The sequence below is a fragment of the Phoca vitulina genome, unplaced genomic scaffold (assembly GCF_004348235.1).
Source record: "Phoca vitulina isolate PV1807 unplaced genomic scaffold, GSC_HSeal_1.0 scaffold115, whole genome shotgun sequence".
Classification (NCBI taxonomy): Eukaryota; Metazoa; Chordata; class Mammalia; order Carnivora; family Phocidae; genus Phoca; species Phoca vitulina.
Window position 1 is genome coordinate 138,593 of NW_022589818.1, and position 19,205 is coordinate 157,797.

The 19,205-nt window shown below is 64.0% G+C and overlaps 1 protein-coding gene across 8 annotated transcripts in view; it reads left to right on the forward strand.

Annotated features, from left to right (window-relative positions):
* The window catches only part of ARHGEF11 (Rho guanine nucleotide exchange factor 11), an 84,569-nt gene extending 66,390 nt beyond the window's left edge, over positions 1 to 18,179 (forward strand). For 4 of the 8 annotated variants that reach the window (XM_032398262.1, XM_032398265.1, XM_032398268.1 and 1 more), the window contains 24 exons: positions 1,440 to 1,463; positions 1,656 to 1,800; positions 2,059 to 2,158; positions 2,867 to 2,896; positions 5,073 to 5,199; positions 7,541 to 7,720; positions 7,816 to 7,863; positions 8,024 to 8,211; positions 8,442 to 8,588; positions 8,850 to 8,929; positions 9,035 to 9,160; positions 9,629 to 9,746; positions 10,405 to 10,583; positions 10,939 to 11,014; positions 11,124 to 11,291; positions 11,709 to 11,799; positions 12,397 to 12,522; positions 12,879 to 12,940; positions 13,753 to 13,971; positions 14,190 to 14,516; positions 15,424 to 15,513; positions 16,226 to 16,434; positions 16,651 to 16,840; positions 17,255 to 18,179. In XM_032398262.1, coding sequence (XP_032254153.1) covers positions 1,440 to 1,463; positions 1,656 to 1,800; positions 2,059 to 2,158; positions 2,867 to 2,896; positions 5,073 to 5,199; positions 7,541 to 7,720; positions 7,816 to 7,863; positions 8,024 to 8,211; positions 8,442 to 8,588; positions 8,850 to 8,929; positions 9,035 to 9,160; positions 9,629 to 9,746; positions 10,405 to 10,583; positions 10,939 to 11,014; positions 11,124 to 11,291; positions 11,709 to 11,799; positions 12,397 to 12,522; positions 12,879 to 12,940; positions 13,753 to 13,971; positions 14,190 to 14,516; positions 15,424 to 15,513; positions 16,226 to 16,434; positions 16,651 to 16,840; positions 17,255 to 17,313 — 3,109 coding nt within the window. In that variant the 3' untranslated portion in view covers positions 17,314 to 18,179. The remainder of the gene's footprint in view (positions 1 to 1,439; positions 1,464 to 1,655; positions 1,801 to 2,058; positions 2,159 to 2,866; positions 2,897 to 5,072; positions 5,200 to 7,540; positions 7,721 to 7,815; positions 7,864 to 8,023; positions 8,212 to 8,441; positions 8,589 to 8,849; positions 8,930 to 9,034; positions 9,161 to 9,628; positions 9,747 to 10,404; positions 10,584 to 10,938; positions 11,015 to 11,123; positions 11,292 to 11,708; positions 11,800 to 12,396; positions 12,523 to 12,878; positions 12,941 to 13,752; positions 13,972 to 14,189; positions 14,517 to 15,423; positions 15,514 to 16,225; positions 16,435 to 16,650; positions 16,841 to 17,254) is intronic. The other 4 variants (XM_032398263.1, XM_032398264.1, XM_032398266.1 and 1 more) reach the window with 4 other exon arrangements.
* The last annotated feature ends 1,026 nt before the right edge of the window (positions 18,180 to 19,205 follow it).

Sequence of the window (19,205 nt, forward strand, 5' to 3'; positions counted from 1 at the left end):
GTGCTGACGTAGCGGGAAGAAAAAGCAGCGTTCGATAAATAAGCAAGATCTGTAACATGTTCGAAATGAGGGGGAGACAGCAGGCCGAAGGAAGGGGTCCGGAGCACAGAGCTGGTGCGTGGCAGATTTAAATAGCGGTGTCAGGGCGAGCCGCATCCAGAGAGTAATGCTAGAGCACCTGAAGGAAGTGGGGCCGTTGCCCTCGCTGACATCTGGGGGAAGAGCATCCCAGGCAGAGGGCAGCAGGGCAGGGTAGGCGCCTGCTTGGCATTTGGGGGCAACGGAGGGCAGCTTGGCCAGAGCATGTCGAGAAGGTCTGTGCTGACCTCAGAGGTGACAGGAGGGCGGCCACAGAGCCTGAGAACGCTTGTATGGATGGACAGAAGGGGAGCCGGGAGTGGGGCTGGGCTGTGGGTGGAGGGTGGTGGGGAGCAAGGGAGGGTCCCAGGCAAGGGGTTGCACCGGAACCCACATGGTAGGGGTTGGGACGAAGGATGCAGTGAAAAGTGGTCAGTCCCAGGGGTATTTTGATGGTCGAGCAAACAGGCATTTCCTAAAAACTGAGTGTGGACTGTGGGAGAGAGAAAAGTCAGGGAAGACTCTGCAGTTTGTGCCTGAGCCGCTGGAAAGACCAGGTGCCATCAGCCGAGACCGGGTGGCTGTGTGCAGGGCAGTTCGCGGTAGCCAGTCGGGGCTCCGTGTCAGACCGCACCCTGGAGATCCCGGGACGCGGCCTCAGGGACGGTCTTGCAGCGGATCAGGGCACACGGGGGGCATATTCTTGGAAACAGCCCCCTGGCCTTCAGCCAAGCCTTGGACCATTCTGGGCCTCAGTTTCCCTAGTGGTCTGATGGCAAGAATCAGCCTGACCGCTCCAAGGGTGAGCACAACACCAGCCTGTGCTTGTTCTGAGATCCTAACGCCCAAGAGCCACGTGGCGTTATCACCGGCAGCGTGGGCACCCGCTTGTGATGGGGGGAAGCAGGGAAGCTTCGGTCTCACAAAATCTGGTATCTACTCGTGCGGTTTGAGAATTCGACGAGTTAATACGTGTCGAGTGGTGCCTGGCCGGTAGCGCACCCTCTAGCGTCCGTTGCTGTTACCATTTGCCTGGTAAATAGGCTCCCCTGGATCCGGTCTCAGGGTGCGACCTTCTGTCGTCCTTCAGCGGGGCGCGGCGCAAGCCCCTTCCTCCATAATACCTCCCGAGGCCGTGTTTGCCGCATCCCCTTCCTTTTAGCTGGAAGGACATCACCATCGCTGTGCGGAGGCCCCCAGGGGAGTGAGGGCTTTCACCTCCTGGGCCCCACGCTGGCTCAGAGCTGAGACCAAGAGTCGAGGCCTGGCCTCCCTCCCCCACGGCCCCCATCCTCCATGTGTGTGCAGCGGACACACCTGTGCCCCACAGTGCGAGTCATCTGTCCTTTCTTTTGTTCCAGGTCCAAGTACGAGGAGGACAGGAGGTGAGTGAGTGTGCGGTGTGCCGGCCATCCTCCAGTCACAGGGGGGCCCCTAGCATCGGGGGTCACGGTCTGAGCGTAGCCCTGGTCACAGCGGGGTCGTGGGGTCCAGGCCGCTGCTGCTCGGGGACCACCGCCTGGGTGGTGGGGACAGCTCGAGCGCTCTGATTGCCCACGCCCGCCCCTCTCTCGCAGCACCCCCATGGACTTCGTCCTCAATACCTACATGAGCCACGCCGGGCTCCGTCTCCGAGAGGCACGGCCTTCCGGCACAGCTGAAAAGGCCCAAGCAGCTCCTGACAAGGACAAGTGGCTGCCCTTCTTCCCGAAGACCAAGAAGGTGACAGAGCTATCTAGACAGCATCTTCTGGTGCGGTTCTCTGCAGGGGGGCAGCCTGGGAAAGCCCCCCCATCACGGCCTTCACAGGGGCGTCCGTGAGAACCCACAGACTAGCTCAGACCCGGGCCGGAAGCACCCGTGCTGGCTCAGGAACAGGCGGGAGTCTGCTTTCTAGTTAGTTGTTTGGGGCGAGTCTTGGGGCCAGCGGCCGCGTCTGGGGATTGGGACCTTCTCCAAACCCCGTGTCTCTTGTCTCAGCAGAGCAGCAATTCCAAAAAAGACAAGGACGCCTTGGAGGACAAGAGGCGAAACCCTATCCTCAAGTACATCGGGAAGCCCAAAAGCTCTTCGCAGAGCAGTGAGTCGGGGGGGCGGGGGGCGGTGGCCTGGGCGGGGGCGCAGCCACGTGCCCACACGCCGCTTCCGATCAGTGCTGCTCAGTGTCCCCTGTCACGTGCGTGCGGCTCTCCCAGGTACAGGGACCAGGAGGCCGTGCTGGTGCCCGGGCCTGAGTCCAGGAACTCAGAGCCTGTTGTAGGAACAACCACACGGAGGAACATTCCCCGCCGCGGCAGGCTCTGGCGGCAGTAGATGCTCCCTTCACCTTCTCCAGTGGGCTTCGTCGGTGCCCCGGGGTGTGTGGGGAGCACGTGCGGGCCCTCGGCGGGACGTCCGAGTGACCATGCAGCAGAGCTAGGCGTCTGGGGGCAGGTTTGGGGCCCAGAGGCCCCCCTGCTGCTGCCGCTTACCCGGAACTCGGGTGGGCTGGTCACGGGTCTTCCCAGCCCTGTCCTTGGTCTGGAACTTGCCGCTGGTCCCCAGTCAGTATCCTCAACCCCCAGCATGGGTCTTGGGAATCTGGGAAGGGCCCTGGGGTGAGCCGGTGGCCTTTTCTGAAATTGCTGCCGGGGGTGGGGGCTCGGGGGCGGGGGGGACTCTTCTCTGTCAGACCTGAGTTTTACCGCTACCTTTTCATTTTCCAGCTTGATGTAAGTTTTGTTTTGAGTCTTGAGACATTAATTTGACTTTTCATGGTTTACTTTTGTTTTTGTTTGTTTTCTTTTAGCATTTCATATTCCCTTGTCCCCTGTGGAAGGTAAAAGGACCATTTTCTGTGGGTTTTTCTTTGCTTTAGCTTTGAGTTTCCATCTCTCAAGTCTGTGTCTCCTTCTCTGCCTGTCCGCCCCCTCCTCCGTCCATCCGTCGCCTCCTCCGTCTGTCCATCCTTGCTGCCCCAGCGGCCCTGTGACACGGTCCTCCCCGGGTGCTGCTCTTTCTCTCCCTCCCTTCCTCTGGAAGGTCCGGGGCTCTGTGTGCACGCGGGAGGCCGTGTCCCGCACGAGCTCCTCAGAATTTTGTTTCTATTGAAATAATAACCAAAATCCTCATTTTTGAGGGTTACGCAGGCTTTCTTTAGTAGACAGTGGTCTGTAACGGTTCTTTGGGGCCTTTTATTGTCTGTCACCTGCTCTGCTTAAGCCTTCGGGCGTGGCCCCTCCCTGCCCCTGACTCACGGTGACAGAGAGAATGCCCCCACCGTGCGTGTGTGGCTCTGAGCACAGAATAACCACGTCCTCCACGTCACCGCAAGAGGCTGAGCACCTCCAGGCGGGTGAGCGCAGGGGCCGTGTGTGCGGCCCCCACGAATACAGTCACGTGCCTGGTACCGGCTAGTTCTGCAGTGGGTCTGTGGAGAAGGAGCTGTGGGATGCAGTCAGGAACTTGTCTGGTCGCTAGAAATCGTTTTATGTAAAGTGATGGCAGAAAATAATGATTTTCAAAATTATTTCCAAGTTTTAACTTCCTGAACCCGTTATGCTGCTTTAAATTAGAAAAACTTTCAAATTCTGAGAAAAGGCCTATAAAACAGTGGAAAAATAAAAGAATGGCCTTGACTCCCAGGCCCTCAGTTCTTCCACACGCCCCCTCCCGTCCGCCCTGCCCGAGAGCGAGCGGCCCCGAGAGCCAGCGGCCGGCCAAGCTGCCGGAGCCCGGGGCAGGAGAGGGGCCTGGGCGTCCACCAGCTCGGCAAGCTAGAGCTTCCCGTGGTAGTTTAGGGATTGGGTTTGGTGTTCTCGAGTTCCCGGGATATCAGAAGAGTCTGGATCCACATCTGAAGGCCACACCCCCCCCCAGAGGTAGATGCCCCAGCACTGAGCGCTGGACCGTTTGGGGTGATCAGCTGTCACCCCTGATTAGCAGCGACTGTGTCTGATTGTTAATAACATGGAGTTTACTTCTCTCATTTCCCTGTCATCCGGAGAACGGAGGAGGGAGGACAGAGGACACCAGTGAAAAATGGGCTCGTTTTAACAAATTGTGCTCCTTTCTGCCTGTTTTTCCCATTACCCTGACTCAAGTATGCCGGCTGCCAGACCACGCCCATCCCTCACACGGGGTGCAGCTCCATGCCGAGGACACGTGGCCCACGGGAGGGGAGCGGGGGCTCAGCCAATGGCCGCCTGTCCCAGGGTGTTCCTGGGCCCCACACAGTCACCCAGCAGTGCTGCGTAGATGACCCTGGGTCAGGCGGATGTGGCCCTGTCCCCAGAGTGGGGGTGAGGGTAGCAGCCCCTCGGCCGAACACATCCTTACAGCCCCCTCTTACACAGTTCTGGGAAACTGTTACCCCAGCTGCCTGCCCAAAGGATATTTAGTTCTGCTTCCTCTGGCCTGGACACTTTCTTACAAAACCCGAGTTTGGCTATTTGGGGAGATTTGTACGTTTTCATAGGCGGGACCCCAGTTAGTGTGGGTAGGATCAGGGCCTCACCCGCCTCCCGGCCCCCCTCGCTCTGCTGTTGGTCTCAGGCCCATCGGCCCTGGGAGCCGAGCTCCTGTCCTGAGGTCCCTGGAGCTGAGCTCACTGTCTTTGAGGAGGAGAGCCCCCCTGCAGGGCATCACATGAGCCTTTTGACTTTCTTACCTGTCCTCTGTTTCTTTGAACAAGAAACACGTGAGAGAGAGAGAGTGGCCACCCATGCCGCTCTGCACATTAGTGGGAGAGGACCAGGAGCTAGTCCAGAGGACGAGTCCCAGGAGCTAGTCCAGTCCAGAGGACGAGTCCCAGGAGCTAGTCCAGTCCAGAGGACGAGTCCCAGGAGCTAGTCCAGTCCAGAGGACGAGCACCGCGTCTCCGGGTCCTGTGCCCAGTGCTACTGTCATCCGTGCTTGCTCATTGCTCTGTCTTCTGGGCGAGGCGGGAGCGAGGGTCCTGGGACACCATCCCTGAACAGAAAGCAGAGTACCCTTCATTATCTTTCTGCTTCCAGTCAAACCAGGCAATGTGAGGAACATCATTCAGCACTTTGAGAACAACCAGCCGTATGATGCCCCAGAGCCTGGGACGCAGCGGCTGTCCACTGGAAGCTTCCCTGAGGACCTGCTGGAGAGCGACAGGTGAGGGGGGCCAGGTGCCACCTCCTTGAGGGGGGGAGCCCGGGCGGGGTCTGCAGCCAGCGTCGATCCCAGCTGCCTCGTCCACTCCCCTAGACTATGAGGTTCCCGCTGCAGACCTCGCAACCGCTCCCCCAGCCTCCCCGCCTGGGGCTTGTCAGGAAAGGACCTGCCGTGTGCTGGCGATCAGGCTGGCGGAGGACGGAGCCCAGCCCCTGACCTCCCAGCCCAGGGACTGCTTGCCCTTAGCATCTGCTCCAGTTCACCCGGGCTACTGGGCAGCATGTGTGCCAAGGCTGGACTAGAGCAGCTAGTCCCGACAGCGTAGGTGACAAGGCCAGGAAGACCGTGGGGCAGGGAGGCAGGGGGAGGTCCCAGAAATAGCGAGGTCACACGGAGACGGTCGTGGCGCCTGTGAGGAAGAGCGCTGGAGATGGGGTTCTGCCGTCTCAGAGCAAACCGCTCTTCTCCTCTCAAGAACGAGAGGGGTCTGCAAGCATGTTGTCCATCTTGGCCGGGTTCTAATGAGAACCCTTCTCTGGCTGGAAACGTGCTCTTGGACTTGCTCTTGACTGTGGTGGGACAGCAGTTCCGTCCTGTCTCACGCTCTCCAGCCAGCTCTCAGTGAAAACCACCTGTGGTCAGAAAGCTCCGAGCTCGTCCCTTCAGTCACCCTCGAGCCGTAGTCCCTGCGGTCCCGCGTGTGCAGAAATAACACACGTGTGCACCCGAGCCTGAGCCCCTGAGTGGGCGCGCACCCGCTCACCAGGGAGCGGCCTGGGTAGTCACCCATCTTACCTCCAAAACCATCAGCACGCCGTGAGTCTGCCGTTCCTGCCCGCACAAGGTCACTCCTGCTTGTAGGAAGCCCCTAAGCTGCGTGCGTGCGTGCGTGCGGGAAGACTGCCGTAGTGAGAACAGACAGAGGTTTAAGGGAAGAGGAAGGTTACATTTGTCCTGAGCTGAGAGATTGAGTTCTAATGTTAGCGAGTGAACTAAATGTATAAAGTACATGACGTGTAGGCTTGATGTCACGGGTGCATCAAACGAACGGTTATGTAGACGTAACATCAACATTTTGAGAATAAGGTGAGGCCTTTTGCAAACTGGTGTTCTTGAAGTTGCCGGTAACGACCCGGGCCCCGAGGCACTCACCAGGCTCCCAGGTCCACGGTCAGCGGCAGCCCTCGGCCTGGCCGACGGTCAGCTCGCCGGCCCTCTCGGCAGCGCTGCGGGGCAGGGGTCGGCAGATGAAAGGGGCCCGCAGTTCCAGAAGGCAGTGTTCTAGGGACTGGGGGCCAGCGGAGGGTGTGGCCCCCCTCCTCACCCGTGGGGACTGGGGGGCTCAGCGCGGGAGCCTCGCCGGCGGCCCGTTGGGGACACCGGCACAGGTGCTGTTGGCAGACTCGGTCGGAGGCTGTTCTGAGGAGATGAGCTGGCAGCGGGGCTTCTAACCCTCCGGACCCGGGGCGGCTGCACTTGGTCCTGGGCAGTTCGGAGAGACGCGGTGAACGGAGACCGAGCCGTTTGGCTCGTCTGCGGCAGCCTGCTGCGCTCTCCAGGCCGTCCGTGGTCCTACCTGCAGGGCGGGATGTACGCGATGTCGGCAGGGTTGCGCGGGGAGGCGCCATCCGGGGGCAGCCAGGGTCAGGGGTGCCATCGTCACCGTGCTCGTGCACTGCAGGGCGCAGACAGGAGTGGCACCGGCCATCAGCCTCTCAAGGTCCAGGGACACACGGTGGCCAGACGTGGCTGCCAGGGGGCAGCCTCCTGCCCGTCAGGAGCCAGGCCCCCCCGAGCCGGCCGGCCCCCAGGATGGGGAGTGCAAGCCAGGAAGTGTGCTGCAGGATAGGAACGGGAGACCCCACGCCGCAGCTGAAGCCGGAGCCCGGTGGCGGGTAGACTGTCCGCCAGGCCTGCCAGTGAGGAGGCCAGCACGAGCGTGAGAGGGAGGCCCCTACGCCTCCCTGGAAGGAAGTCCTATAAAAGGAGAGCAGAGTCCGCGGTGGGGGCTGACCTGCTCCAGAGCCGAGGGTGAGAGGGACTGGCCAGCACGCGGTCCAGGAGCAGGGCCTCTGGTGTCCACAGCTGTCCTGGTGGGCGTCGGGTCTTTGGCGTCTGTACACAGCACACGTCTGGTCTGTTGGTCCCGGATTTCACCTTCCTGATGGGTCACGGGGAGGATGAGAGGCTGAGCAGAGGCGGGAGATTGTAGGGCAGCGGCGGGAGTTGTCCCTGGGAAGTTCGGCCCCTGTAGGGGCGGGGGGAGGACCCCTGAGTCAGGGCAGCAGATCATAGCCGTCCAGGCTACCAGACCCCGGGGTGTCTTGCCCTGCTTCCCCAGCTCCCGCTCAGAGATCCGCCTGGGCCGCTCTGAGAGCCTGAAGGGCCGGGAAGAGATGAAGCGGTCCCGGAAGGCAGAGAATGTGCCCCGCTCTCGCAGTGATGTGGACATGGACGCGGCCGCGGAGGCCGCCCGCCTCCACCAGTCAGCCTCGTCCTCTGCCTCCAGTCTCTCCACCAGGTGGGGGAGGACTCGGGCAGCCGGGGGGGTTCGGGCAGCTGGGGGGCCTCAGGGCTGGGGGGCAGCAGGTGCTGAGAGCTGACTTCTCTCCACAGGTCTCTGGAGAACCCAACCCCTCCCTTTACCCCCAAAATGGGCCGCAGGTGAGTGAGGCGCCCCAGTCGCACTCCCACCCCCAAGCGGCTGGTGGGGCGTGCATCTCGTCTCCACAGCCGCTGGTTTCCCACGGGCACGGGGCAGGCGGGGAGCACAAACCCCTCGTGTGCGTCCTTCCTCCTCATGAAGCTGCCCCCTTTCCCCCAGGAGCATTGAGTCCCCCAGCCTGGGCTTCTGCACAGACGCCCTCCTCCCCCACCTCCTAGAGGATGACCTGGGCCAGCTGTCGGACCTGGAGCCAGAGCTGGACGCCCAGAACTGGCAGCACATGGTGGGCAAGGACGTGGTGGCCGGGCTAAGCCAGAGGGAGATTGACCGGCAGGAGGTCATTAACGGTGAGGGTGTGCGCCTCGCACTCGGCGGGGAGTAAGTCGGGCGGCGCCGGGAGGACGGGCCCAGGTTGGCGTCACCGTTCCTGCCCTGGGGGTGGCGACGTTGCTGGACTTTCAGACATCAGCGCTCCATTGCCTCAGAAGTGAGGTGGTTTGGGGTGACAGTCGTCACTTCGGATACCTGCTGACCTCCCCTGCTTTGTCCTCCTCCCATCCTGCAACACTGCGCTCAGAGCTGTTCGTGACGGAAGCCTCCCACCTGCGCACGCTCCGGGTCCTCGACCTGATCTTCTACCAGCGGATGAAGAAGGAGAACCTGATGCCCCGGGACGAGCTGGCCCGGCTCTTCCCCAACCTGCCCGAGCTCATCGAGATCCACAGTGAGGGGCCCGTCCTCCCCGCCCGCTGTCCCCCCACACACACTCCGGCTAGCCTTCAGGTCTCTGTCCCCGGTCCGCCCCCATGCCAGGGCCTCCCTGAGCAGACGACCCTCACCAGCTCTCCCTGGCCCAGAAACCAGCATTCCCCTCAGACCCTTCCCCCCCCGCCGGCCCTGCTGCCATGAGCTCCCCCCTCTGGTTGTGGAGGGCCCGGCAGCGCAGCCCCACCCCAGGCTTCCGTGTCCCTTCTCTCTGCCCCAGATTCCTGGTGCGAGGCCATGAGAAAGCTCCGGGAGGAGGGCCCCATTATCAAAGACATCGGCGATCTCATGTTGGCTCGGGTACGCCGGGAGGAGACGGGTCCCCTTTCCCATGGCGGCAGGAGTGGTGGAGGACGGCATGGGGGGCAGGGGGGCGACGCCTGGGCGGTGTCCCTTGTGCCACAGTTCGACGGCCCCGCCCGGGAGGAGCTCCAGCAGGTGGCTGCCCAGTTCTGCTCCTACCAGTCCATCGCCCTGGGGCTCATCAAGACCAAGCAGCGCAAGGAAAGCCGCTTCCAGCTCTTCATGCAGGTACGTCCGCGGCCAGGAGGGTGAGCCAGGGTCACCGGGGACCTCCTGGATTGCCCTCCTGGCCCCCCTGGGGCGGGCGCGCTGGCCTCTCCTCCACCCTGGGGGGCGGCCCAGTGCCTCCCCGCACCCACCCACTGCCCCAGAAACACTGGACCGTGCCCGCTCTTGAGACAGACCGCTGTTCCCTGAAAGGAGCCCCAATTCGCAGTCAGAAGGCCCCATTCACCTAGTACCTGTGGGCCTGTAGGCGGATGTCCGCCTCCTCGTCCGTAAGATGGGCACAGCAGCTACTCAGTGCTGCCTGTCTGGCCACATCCCTTCCTTGGGTTCTCTCCCTGCCCTCATCAACCTTGCCCTAAATATTTAAGGAGTTGCCCTCTGGGGTCAGGACCCACTGGGATTTTCCCTCCCCTCCGGGCCCCGCGCCCATCGGCCAGCTCCTGACCAGGTTGACCGCTCTCCGTCCAGGAGGCCGAGAGCCACCCTCAGTGCCGGCGGCTGCAGCTCAGAGACCTAATCATCTCGGAGATACAGCGGCTCACCAAGTACCCCCTCCTGCTGGAGAGCGTCCTCAAGCACACGGACGGTAGGCCGTGGGGGGCACGGCCCCACTCAGACCCTGCTCTAGCACTGACCTTCTTTGGTCTTCGGGGTCTTCGTCCTGGCCTTGTTAGGGTCAGTCTCAAAGAAAGTGACTGTACCCGGGCTTTGAGGAAGACAAGGTGTTCGGCCGTGGGAGGAGGGAAGGGCCGCTCCAGCCTGTGTGTGGCCCCGGGGCAGATCTGATGGAAGCGTCCGGGTGCACGCAGGGACTCCCCTGTGACCATGGTCCCACACCGGGGCCAAGGTGCATTCAGCGCCCATCCGTCCCCCTGCTGGACACCGCCTCTGTGCGGTGCCCAAAAGTACAGCCCCCTGGGCTCCTGAGCATGCCTCCGTGCCCTCGCATTTGGGGCGTTGGCTTTCGGGTATGGAGTGACACCCCAGAGACTGTCATTGCCCCCGGGCCTCCCCTGTGTCCCTGGGGCTGGTTATGGTCCAGACGGCAATTCCCAAGAGCTGCTGGTGTCTTCAGAGAGCAGCGGTCTGGAACCGAGGACCCTCAGTGACAGGGACCCTTGCGTTCGAGGTCCTCAATTAGGCCAAGGCGGCGGCCCTGTGCCCATGCCTGCCGGCTTGCCAGGCACGGCGGGTTCCAACAGGCTTCTCAGGAGTCCCGACCGCCACCTCTGCCCCATTGGCAGGTGGCACCTCTGAGCACGAGAAGCTCTGCCGGGCGCGGGACCAGTGCCGGGAAATCCTCAAGTATGTGAACGAAGCAGTGAAGCAGACGGAGAACCAACACCGACTGGAGAGCTACCAGAAACGCCTGGACACCACATCCCTGGAGAGGGCCAGCAACCCCCTGGCGGCAGAGTTCAAGGTGGGAGGCCCAGCACGGCCAGCCCCCCACACCCACTTGGGGCACCCCTGGGAGCAGAGGCGGGGCCTGGAGGGACTCGGAGCAGGTGGCATGGGCTGGTCTGGGATGGGGTGCCCCGGTGGGACCCCACGCACACCCGGGCAGACAGCCCCACCAGCGGGACTGGACGCTGGAACCTGAGGTGCTGGGGAGAGGATAAGACGGGGTCGGGTGCGGAGAGGCCCAGTGGGAGCGTCAGAGCAAAGTCCGCCTCCTGTTGGCCGCTGGCCCCCAGCTCGCCCGCCGGGTGTCTGGCGCCTAGACGGTTCTCACATGCAGTTGGATGGATGGATGGATGGATGGTGTCTCCCTACAGAGCCTGGACCTTACAGCCAGAAGGATGGTCCACGAGGGGCCCCTGACCTGGAGGATCAGCAAGGATAAGAGCTTGGGTAGGTGTGCGGGAACTGGGGCGCACCCCAGGGAGCCACGGGGGGGCAGAGCGCCCGACGGCCTCTGGCCCTGCGTGGCCGGGGGCCCCTGACGGCGCGCCCCCCGCAGACCTCCACGTGCTGCTGCTGGAGGACCTCCTGGTGCTGCTGCAGAGGCAGGACGAGAAGCTGCTGCTCAAGTGCCACAGCAAAACGGCCGCGGGCTCCTCGGACAGCAAGCAGACCTTCAGCCCCGTGCTCAAGCTCAACGCCGTGCTCATCCGCTCCGTGGCCACAGGTACCCACGGGGCGGGGGGGGCAGCCCGGGGGCCACGCTCCCCGCTCCCTCGCGGACCCCCTGAGCCGGAGGATGTGGCCCGGGATGGGGGGGCAGCCCGGAGGACAGAGGCAGGAAAGGGCCTTGGGCTCACTGTCTTCGGCTCTCCCTCGGGGCGATGCCTGCCCTGCCTCCGGGGGTCGCGGGCGGTGATGGGCTTCGAAGCCCCTGGCCCTCCCGCCCTCACTGTTAGGAGCAGAGGGAGGGGGGCGGCTATGAAGGGGACACGCGCGTGCCGTCCCAGCGGTGGGTCCCGCGTGGTCCGCTGACCCAGTGCGCGTCCTGCCGCGGTCCTCGTCCCGAGTGGAGGGTCAGGGCTCCGAGGCTGCTGTCGGCCTCTGCCGCCCGCGCCGACCCTGCCCGCTCCTCCCCACGCAGACAAGCGGGCCTTCTTCATCATCTGCACCTCGAAGCTGGGCCCCCCCCAGATCTACGAGCTGGTGGCACTGACATCGTCAGACAAGAACACGTGAGAATTGAGGGGCCACGCGTAGCCGCCATCCCCTTGGGGCCAGGGCGGTGTGTATGAGCGGCGCACCGTGAGCGGGACGCGGGCCGGCGGGGACAGGGCAGGTGCAGGGGGCTCCGGGGCCGCCGTCATTGCCCGAGTCCAGTGTCATCAGCGCTCCTTGCTCTTCTCGCTTCTTCCCGCTCCCTGCCCTCGGGGTCTGCCTTCCCCTCCAAGCTCCCTCCGTCCACGCGCTCCTGGCGGACTCCCGCCTCCAGGGCCGTCACCCACCCACCCCGTGTTCCCTTGGCGGCCGATGGGGGGGCGTGACTCGGCACAGACTGGTTGAGTCAGACGGTGTCTCAGGGTCAGGACTCCTCTGTGGAGCGTGGGTCTTGCTGCCTCTCGGCCTCGTGTGGAGGAGGCGAGCAGCTAGACCGTGCCTAGGCCAGAGCACAGCAGAGGGCCGGCGTTCCGTGGCACGTGGCGGCCAGTCCCGCGCCACCACGGGAGCCGCCAGGCGGTGTGGGGAGGGGTGCCTACAGGTGGCTGGCGGCGGGGGGGCACGCCCCGGCCTCGTTCTCACCACCAGCCCTCTCTGCTCCTGCCGAGCCACAGATGGATGGAGCTCTTGGAGGAGGCCGTGCGGAACGCCACCCGGCACCCGGGAGCTGCCCCCACGCTCGCCCATCCCCCACCCCCGGGTGCCCAGGAGCCCGCACACCAGAGCCCCACACCCAGCAGGTGCTCACCCGCGGGCCCCGGTCGTCCCCACTGCAGGCCACCTCTTTGCTGCCTCTGAGCCCTTCACCCCCCTGTCCTCTGTCCCGTGTGCTCACCCCCAGCTGGCTGTCCTGGAGACCACGCCTGAGGTGGGGTGCGGGGTATACCGTCGGGACCAGGAGAAGCTGGCCGGCATCCACCCTCCCCCCCAGGTTGCCGACCGACGGCAAGTGCCGAAGCCTCACACCTCCCTTTACAGACCTGCCTTCGCTGCCCATTCTGACGCAGGAGGCCAGGGAGCATCCGAGACCTCACCCCTCCTGGCTGGCAGAGAGTCAGAACCCCGGCGGGTGACCTCTGGTGGTTTCTTCCCTCAGGGTCCGGCTGGATGGCTCAGAAGTATTCCACAGTGAACCAGAGCCCGGGGAGCTGCCCGGAGGTATGTCCCCTTAACTGTCTTTGCGGGAACCTCCTGGTCCAGTGTCTGTAGGACAGGTCGGGAGGTGATGGGAGAGGCCGTCAGGGCCAGAAGTGTGAGGTTTGGATAAGAACAGAGAAGTGAGTGAGAAAAGGGGGTCCAGGAGGGAAAGGAGAGCGGACCCGAGCGAGTGTAGACGAGCTCGCTTGGATGGAGGTTCCGACCCTGGCTCTCTGGGGACAGGTATTTGGCCGTGGAGGGAGAAGCACAGTGGGGTGGAGTCCAGGGGCCCCTGCTTCCTGCAGCTGAGCGTTTCCATGGAGAATGACATGCCTGTGGGACACCGTCCCTGGGATGGGGCTGGCGGGGGGCGAGGGGTCCCACACAGGAATCTCATTGAGAGTTTCTTCGGGGAAGAACGTAGGACCCTGGGTTTAGAGAGAAATCTCCTGGCGGGCTCCGCGTCTGGGTCCCTTTGCTGCCCCCTCCGGTCTGTGCCTTCTCTGGCTCCCCGTCGGCGATGTAAACAGCGCTGCCGCCCACCCCCACCCCCCACCTGCGCTCTGCTTTCCCACAGCACTGCCCACCCATGTTTCTCAGAGAGCTCCCTGAGTGTCTCCTGACCAGAATTTAAGCTCCACGGGGGCGGGGATCCTTGTTTCATTTCTGGTGTATGCCAAGAGCCTGGGACGGTGTCTGGCCATAGTAGGTGCTCAGTAAACATGCGTGGAATGAATCAGTCAGGGTTCCAGCCCCTCGAATCCAGAGCCGGGCATGGGGTCGGCCCCCACGTGCCTTCCCTCCCCTGCCTTACGCTGCCCTCCCATCCGCAGCGGGCACTGGGCCCCAGCCGAGGGCCAAGGAGAAGCACCCGGCCCTGCTGGAGGATCCCGAGCAGGAGGGCAGCCTAGAGGAGGAGCTGGGTGCCCTGCCTCACCCCTCCGCAGCCCTGGGTGGAGAGAGCAGGGGCGGCCGGACGAGAGACCCCATCCTCCTGCCCCTCGCAGTCCCTCTGTTCCTGGACGGGCTCGCCGACTCAGCCCTGGAAGACGGTGAGTGCCTGCCGGCCCAACGGCCCCGGTGCACTGTCCGACACCTGCAGCCCCCACCTGCCGGAGGGCTCTCCCTGCACCTGCTTGAGGAGACCGTTGGGACCCCCTGTCCCCACCACCAGCTCCGCCCCGTGACGTGGGGAGTCGGCGTGGGGAGCAGCCCCCCCGTGCCGTCCCGGGCCCCGTCCAGGGAAGCCAGCATCCTCTTTCCCCTCCAGTGGAGAACCTGCGGCACCTGATCCTGTGCAGCCTGCCGCCGGGTCACCGCCCAGAAGCACAGCCCACCGGGGAGCCCGAGGACGACCTCACCCCGACACCGTCTCTCGTGAGCGGCACCTGCCACCCCGCGGGCCCTGGCTCCCCGCGGCGCGCCCCCGCTGGGGGTGAAGGACCAGAGCAGGAGGACGCGGCTCTGTGCCCTCTGGAGCGGCTGCCCCCCCGGGCCAGGAATTCTGGGGTCTGGGAGTCTCCCGAGCTGGACAGGAGCCCAGAGGAAGAGGCCTCAAGCACCGAGGCAGCAGGGAGTTACAAAGTCGTGAGAAAAGGTAAAGTAAATCGGGTCGTCCCGACGAGACGGGCTGACCAGGTGGAGGCGAGTCTCCCAGACGCCTCATCCTCCCGGCCGCGCCGGGGCCCGAGGGGACGCTGACGCCGCACAGAGGCTTTGGGCTCGAACCGCCGGGCTTCAGAGCCCATCCCCTAGTGTCCGTGTGACCCTGAACGTGACCGTAGCCCAAGGACGTCAGCACTGCCTTGCCCACCGGCGTCCTGAGGAAACCGTGTGGCTCTCCCGGGGGGGGCTCACCTGACACGGGGGGCAGATGCTCGCAGCCTCGCCGAGGTCCCCAGCGGCATGGGAGGGTCACACGACCGAGCCGGGAGGGTGCGTGGCCAGCCGACGTGGCCGGGGAGGCCGTGGGCAGCGTCCAGGCCCGAAGAGCCAGGAGCAGCTGGGATGGGGGCTCCGGACGGCTTTGGGCAGAGCAGTGAGCCGAGGGAGGGGGGTCCCTCAGCAGGAAGGATGGAGTGAGGCAGGTGCTCCCGGGGTCCAGGGTGGGGTCCCGTCCTCCGCTGCACTTCTCGCCCTGTCTGCCCGAGGCGCCCCCTCTCCTGGTTTCTGGGAACTGACCTTCCTTCTCTGCCCTTCGGTGAACTGGTGGACAGCTTCTCTGCAGCCCCCTGGGCGTCTTCAGTGCGACCTGTGTTCACTTGGTTGTCCCTTCTTTTTCTCCCCCTGCTGCCTTCGCCCGCCTTCCTGCCCCCCTCTTCTCCCCTGCTCCCCCTCCCCTGCCCTGCCTGATCCCCCTCCTCTCCCATTCCCCCTCCCCTCCCCTGCTCCCCCTCCCCTCCCCTGCTCCCCCTCCCCCCCTCCCCTGCTCCCCCTTCCCCTTCCCTGCTCTCCTGGTCTCTGCTCTCCCTGGTGGTGGCGGCGGCTGGTGGCGGCTGGTGCAGCTGAGGTGGTGGGCAGCAAGGCTGTGCCCCCAGAGAGCGGCCAGTCAGGGCCTGAGCCACCCGAAGTGGAAGGCGGAGCAGAGGCGGCTGGTAATGATCTTCCCCTTGGAGCCAGAACCAGGCCAGGGTTGGAGTGTGGGGCCTGCGGGGGGCAGAGCCAGGCTTTGGGAGTTGACCCCTGCCCGCAGTCACAGGGCGCTCCCCTGTGCGTCCTCTGGACCCCACGAGGAGTAGCACCTGGGGACAGGGGAGAGCCCCGGGCGCTAGTCGGGACACTAGTTGGTGCTGGGTCCTGAGACAGGGTCGGGAGGCGCAAGGGACCCGGAGCCCCACGTCCTTGGTGTCTCCCTTCCCCTCCCGCTGTGGCTGACCCCGTGTGAGCCCAGGGGCCTGTGGGATCCTGCAGGAGACGGCAGGGGGGCAGGGGGCTGTGTGGACGTTCATGGCAGAGCTTGAGATGGGGCAGATGTGAAGGAGCCTCCCTGTGCTCATTTCCCCACCAGCCCCCCTCTCTACTCCTCCTTCAAGGAGTGGGAGGCGCTCCTGTCTCCTTATCCTCCAGCACTGAGCATTTTCCCTCCCGCGTAGGCCAAGCTGAGCAGAAGGGCCATCGAGAAGGCTTTCTGGAGGAGGAGGGCCTTTCGGGGACGGGTGGGCAGCATGAGGCCAGCGTGCGCTGAGCTTGTCCGCAGGATGGCATCCCCAGCCCCCCGGGTCGGTGTGGGGAGCACTGGGGGCACGGGAGGTGGTTCCTGTTTCCTCTGTATCCGCTTCCTGACGTCCTTCTCTTGCCCGGGGACAGGGAACTGCTTCTATGTCAGCATGCCGGCAGGACCCCCGGACTCCAGCACCGAGCCCTCCCAGCCCGACGGCCTCCCTCCCTGGCAGCTGCGGGGAGGCAGTGGAGGTCGCCGGCGCCCCAGCCGCTCCCCACCCAGCCTGGCCCTCAGGGACGTGGGCAGCATCTTCCGCACCATCGAGCAGCTCACCGTCAAACTCAACAGGCTCAAGGTGGGTGGGCGGGGCGGGGGGGTTGGGGCCTTCAGCCCCTTGTCCCAAGAGCCATCGCCCCACGAGGGAGGCATGCCCTCCGGCCGGGTCTCTCCCCACAGCCGCCCTGGAGCACAGAGCCACCCCTGGGCCCAGCGAGGGAGCGGCAGCCTGGCCCCTCCCCCAGGGCCCTGCCGCACAGGGCCAAGGTCAGCCATTCCCTTGCTGCTCTCCCAGGACATGGAGCTGGCCCACAGAGAGCTGCTCAGGTCCCTCGCGGGAGAGTCATCAGGCGGCACCACGCCTCTGGGCAGTTTCCCCACGGAGGCGGCTAGATGGACAGACAGCTCCTTGTCACCTCCAGCCAGGGAAGCCCTGGCCTCTGACTCCAGGGACGGCCACCAGCCAGGGCCGTGCTCGGAGGACGGTGAGCGAGGCGATGTCCTCCGGGTACCCATGGGGGGCAGGCGGGGGTCCTCATCCCCCTGAGTGCAGTTAATTCACACCCTCAGCTTCAGAAAGGGATCTTCAGGGAAACCCCACAGAAGCTCCCCTAAAAATGGGAACCCTTCTTTGGATTAGAGAGAACGAACCAGGGAGCTGGCGTCCCACCTAAAACCTGCCCTTAACGAGTGGGCCAGCACGCAGCCGCCCAGGGGCGGGGGGCGGACAGAACCGGAGTGGGGTGCGGCACGCCCCATGAGGGACCCCGGATGGGTGCTCCAGGTGGGTGCACGGGAGGAGGCGTTCTCATGAGACCGAATGCGCAGGGGCTGGGGGGAGGCTGGGGGTGTCCCCCCGCCCCAGGCCAGCTCCTCACTAGGCTCCTGCTGCCTCACAGGCCCCGACGCCCTCCTGGAAGACAGCACGGTGCACGCAGCCGCGCCCCCAGGACTGTGACTGTCCCCCCTCCTCCTCTGGGGACCGGCCCGAGGTGGGGGCACGGGGCGTGGGAGTCCAGACCTCCTCCCCGGGGGCGCCCCGCATGTCGCTTGGTCTGCTCAGGTCCCGGTCAAGTTTCAGTGTCTTCCCCTGTCTGCAGCCCCCCAGGCCTCTCCTGAGCATGCTGACTGCGTCTGAAAGGCCCCCCAGACACACAGGGGAAGGAGGAGTCTCTGTGTAAATGCACTTTCTTCCTCCCTCCCTTTCTCGACAGGACCCCAGGGCCTCCGCCCCGCCTTCTTTGTCACTTTGGTTTCCTATAAATATGTATGTACTGTATGTGCATCTCGCCTTGTAAATAACTCAGACCTGTTTTGTTTGTGTTCCTGGGGGGCCGGACGCAGGTCCAGAGGGCCAGCTCGCATCTCCTGGTTAACAGGCGGCTCGGGGGTCAGGGCCCAAAGCGGGAGCCAGACCTGAGCACCGGGTCGCCCGGGGGCAGGAAGGTGTCCCAGCCCACCTGGCTTGAGAGCCCAGCCTCTGTGGCCCGAGCCGAGAGCTTCTCCCCCCTGCCAGGACTTGTCCTCTTCCGGGGGGTTCCTGACCCTACCCCTGTCCACCCTTCCCCACCCTCTCCCTAGAGAAAAACCAGTGTATCAGGTACGGCCCTGAAAACTGGGCCCAGGAGGTGGGGCAGGGGGTTCGAGTGCTGGAGTCCCCACGTTAACCCAGGACCATCCCCAGGGGCCACCAGCAGTATTGGCCCCTGTCCCCATGGCAGCCCCCTCCCCACGGACTGATAGAATATACACACTGTGCTAGGTGTATATATACATATATATAAATATATATATAATATATAAAATATAGAGATGGAAATGACTGTTTTCCTGTTAAAATAATGTATACTCTTTTATTTTCTTTCTCTCATGGTTAAGATTTTTTTTTTTTTTAAGAAAAGTTAAATATTCTTCAACCGTGGTGGTGTGCGTGTGATTTCTGGAACTGCTCGGATAAAAGATACTGTGGTTCTCAGGATTGCGTGGAGGACACAGAAGGCAACCCCCACCCCTGACATCAAGCCGCCGGGCCCCGCTGTGGCCAGAGACCCCCCCCCAGAGCTCCCGTCGTCTGACGCGTGCTCACCGAGCCGCCGTCGGGCAGACTAGGTTACACGGCCCCACGGCCAAAGTGGGAAAAGACACAGAACCCACGCCATCGAAACAGGCAGTGGACCCAGAGTCGGGGGACCTCAGCAGCTGCCTTCCATGAGCCCCGGGACTTTTTTTTTTTTTTTAAAGATTTTATTTATTTATTTGACAGAGAGAGACACAGCGAGAGAGGGAACACAAGCAGGGGGAGTGGGAGAGGGAGAAGCAGGCTTCCCGTGGAGCAGGGAGCCCGACGTGGGGCTCAATCCCAGGACCCTGGGACCATGACCTGAGCCGAAGGCAGACGCCCAATGACTGAGCCACCCAGGTGCCCCCAGAGCCCCAGGACTTTAAAGACAAAACGGGGAGGGCCATGTCAGAGGCCTGGCCGGTCCTCACTGGCCTCAGCCTCCACTCCGTCCCACCAGCCCTGATGGCTCCCCCAGAAGCCGCGTCCCCCAGACCTCCTGCTCCTCTGCCTTCATTGATGGACCAGGGGACAGACTCCCTTCAGCTCCATCTCGTGCTCCATCCCAGACCTAGCACGTGCCACGTGCCAACCCCACGGGCCTAGAGTCACGGGCACTCCCCCCAAGGGCCTGCAGTGTGCTGGGGGGGGGGGCCGACCCACGTTCCTCAGCAGCCTGGTGCTCAGAGGCACAGAGAGGCCTGAGCCCCGCAGAGCTTCGCAGAGCCCCTCTGAGCCCTGCAGAGCCCCGCAGAGCCTCGCTGAGCCCCTCTGAGCCCTGCAGAGCCTCG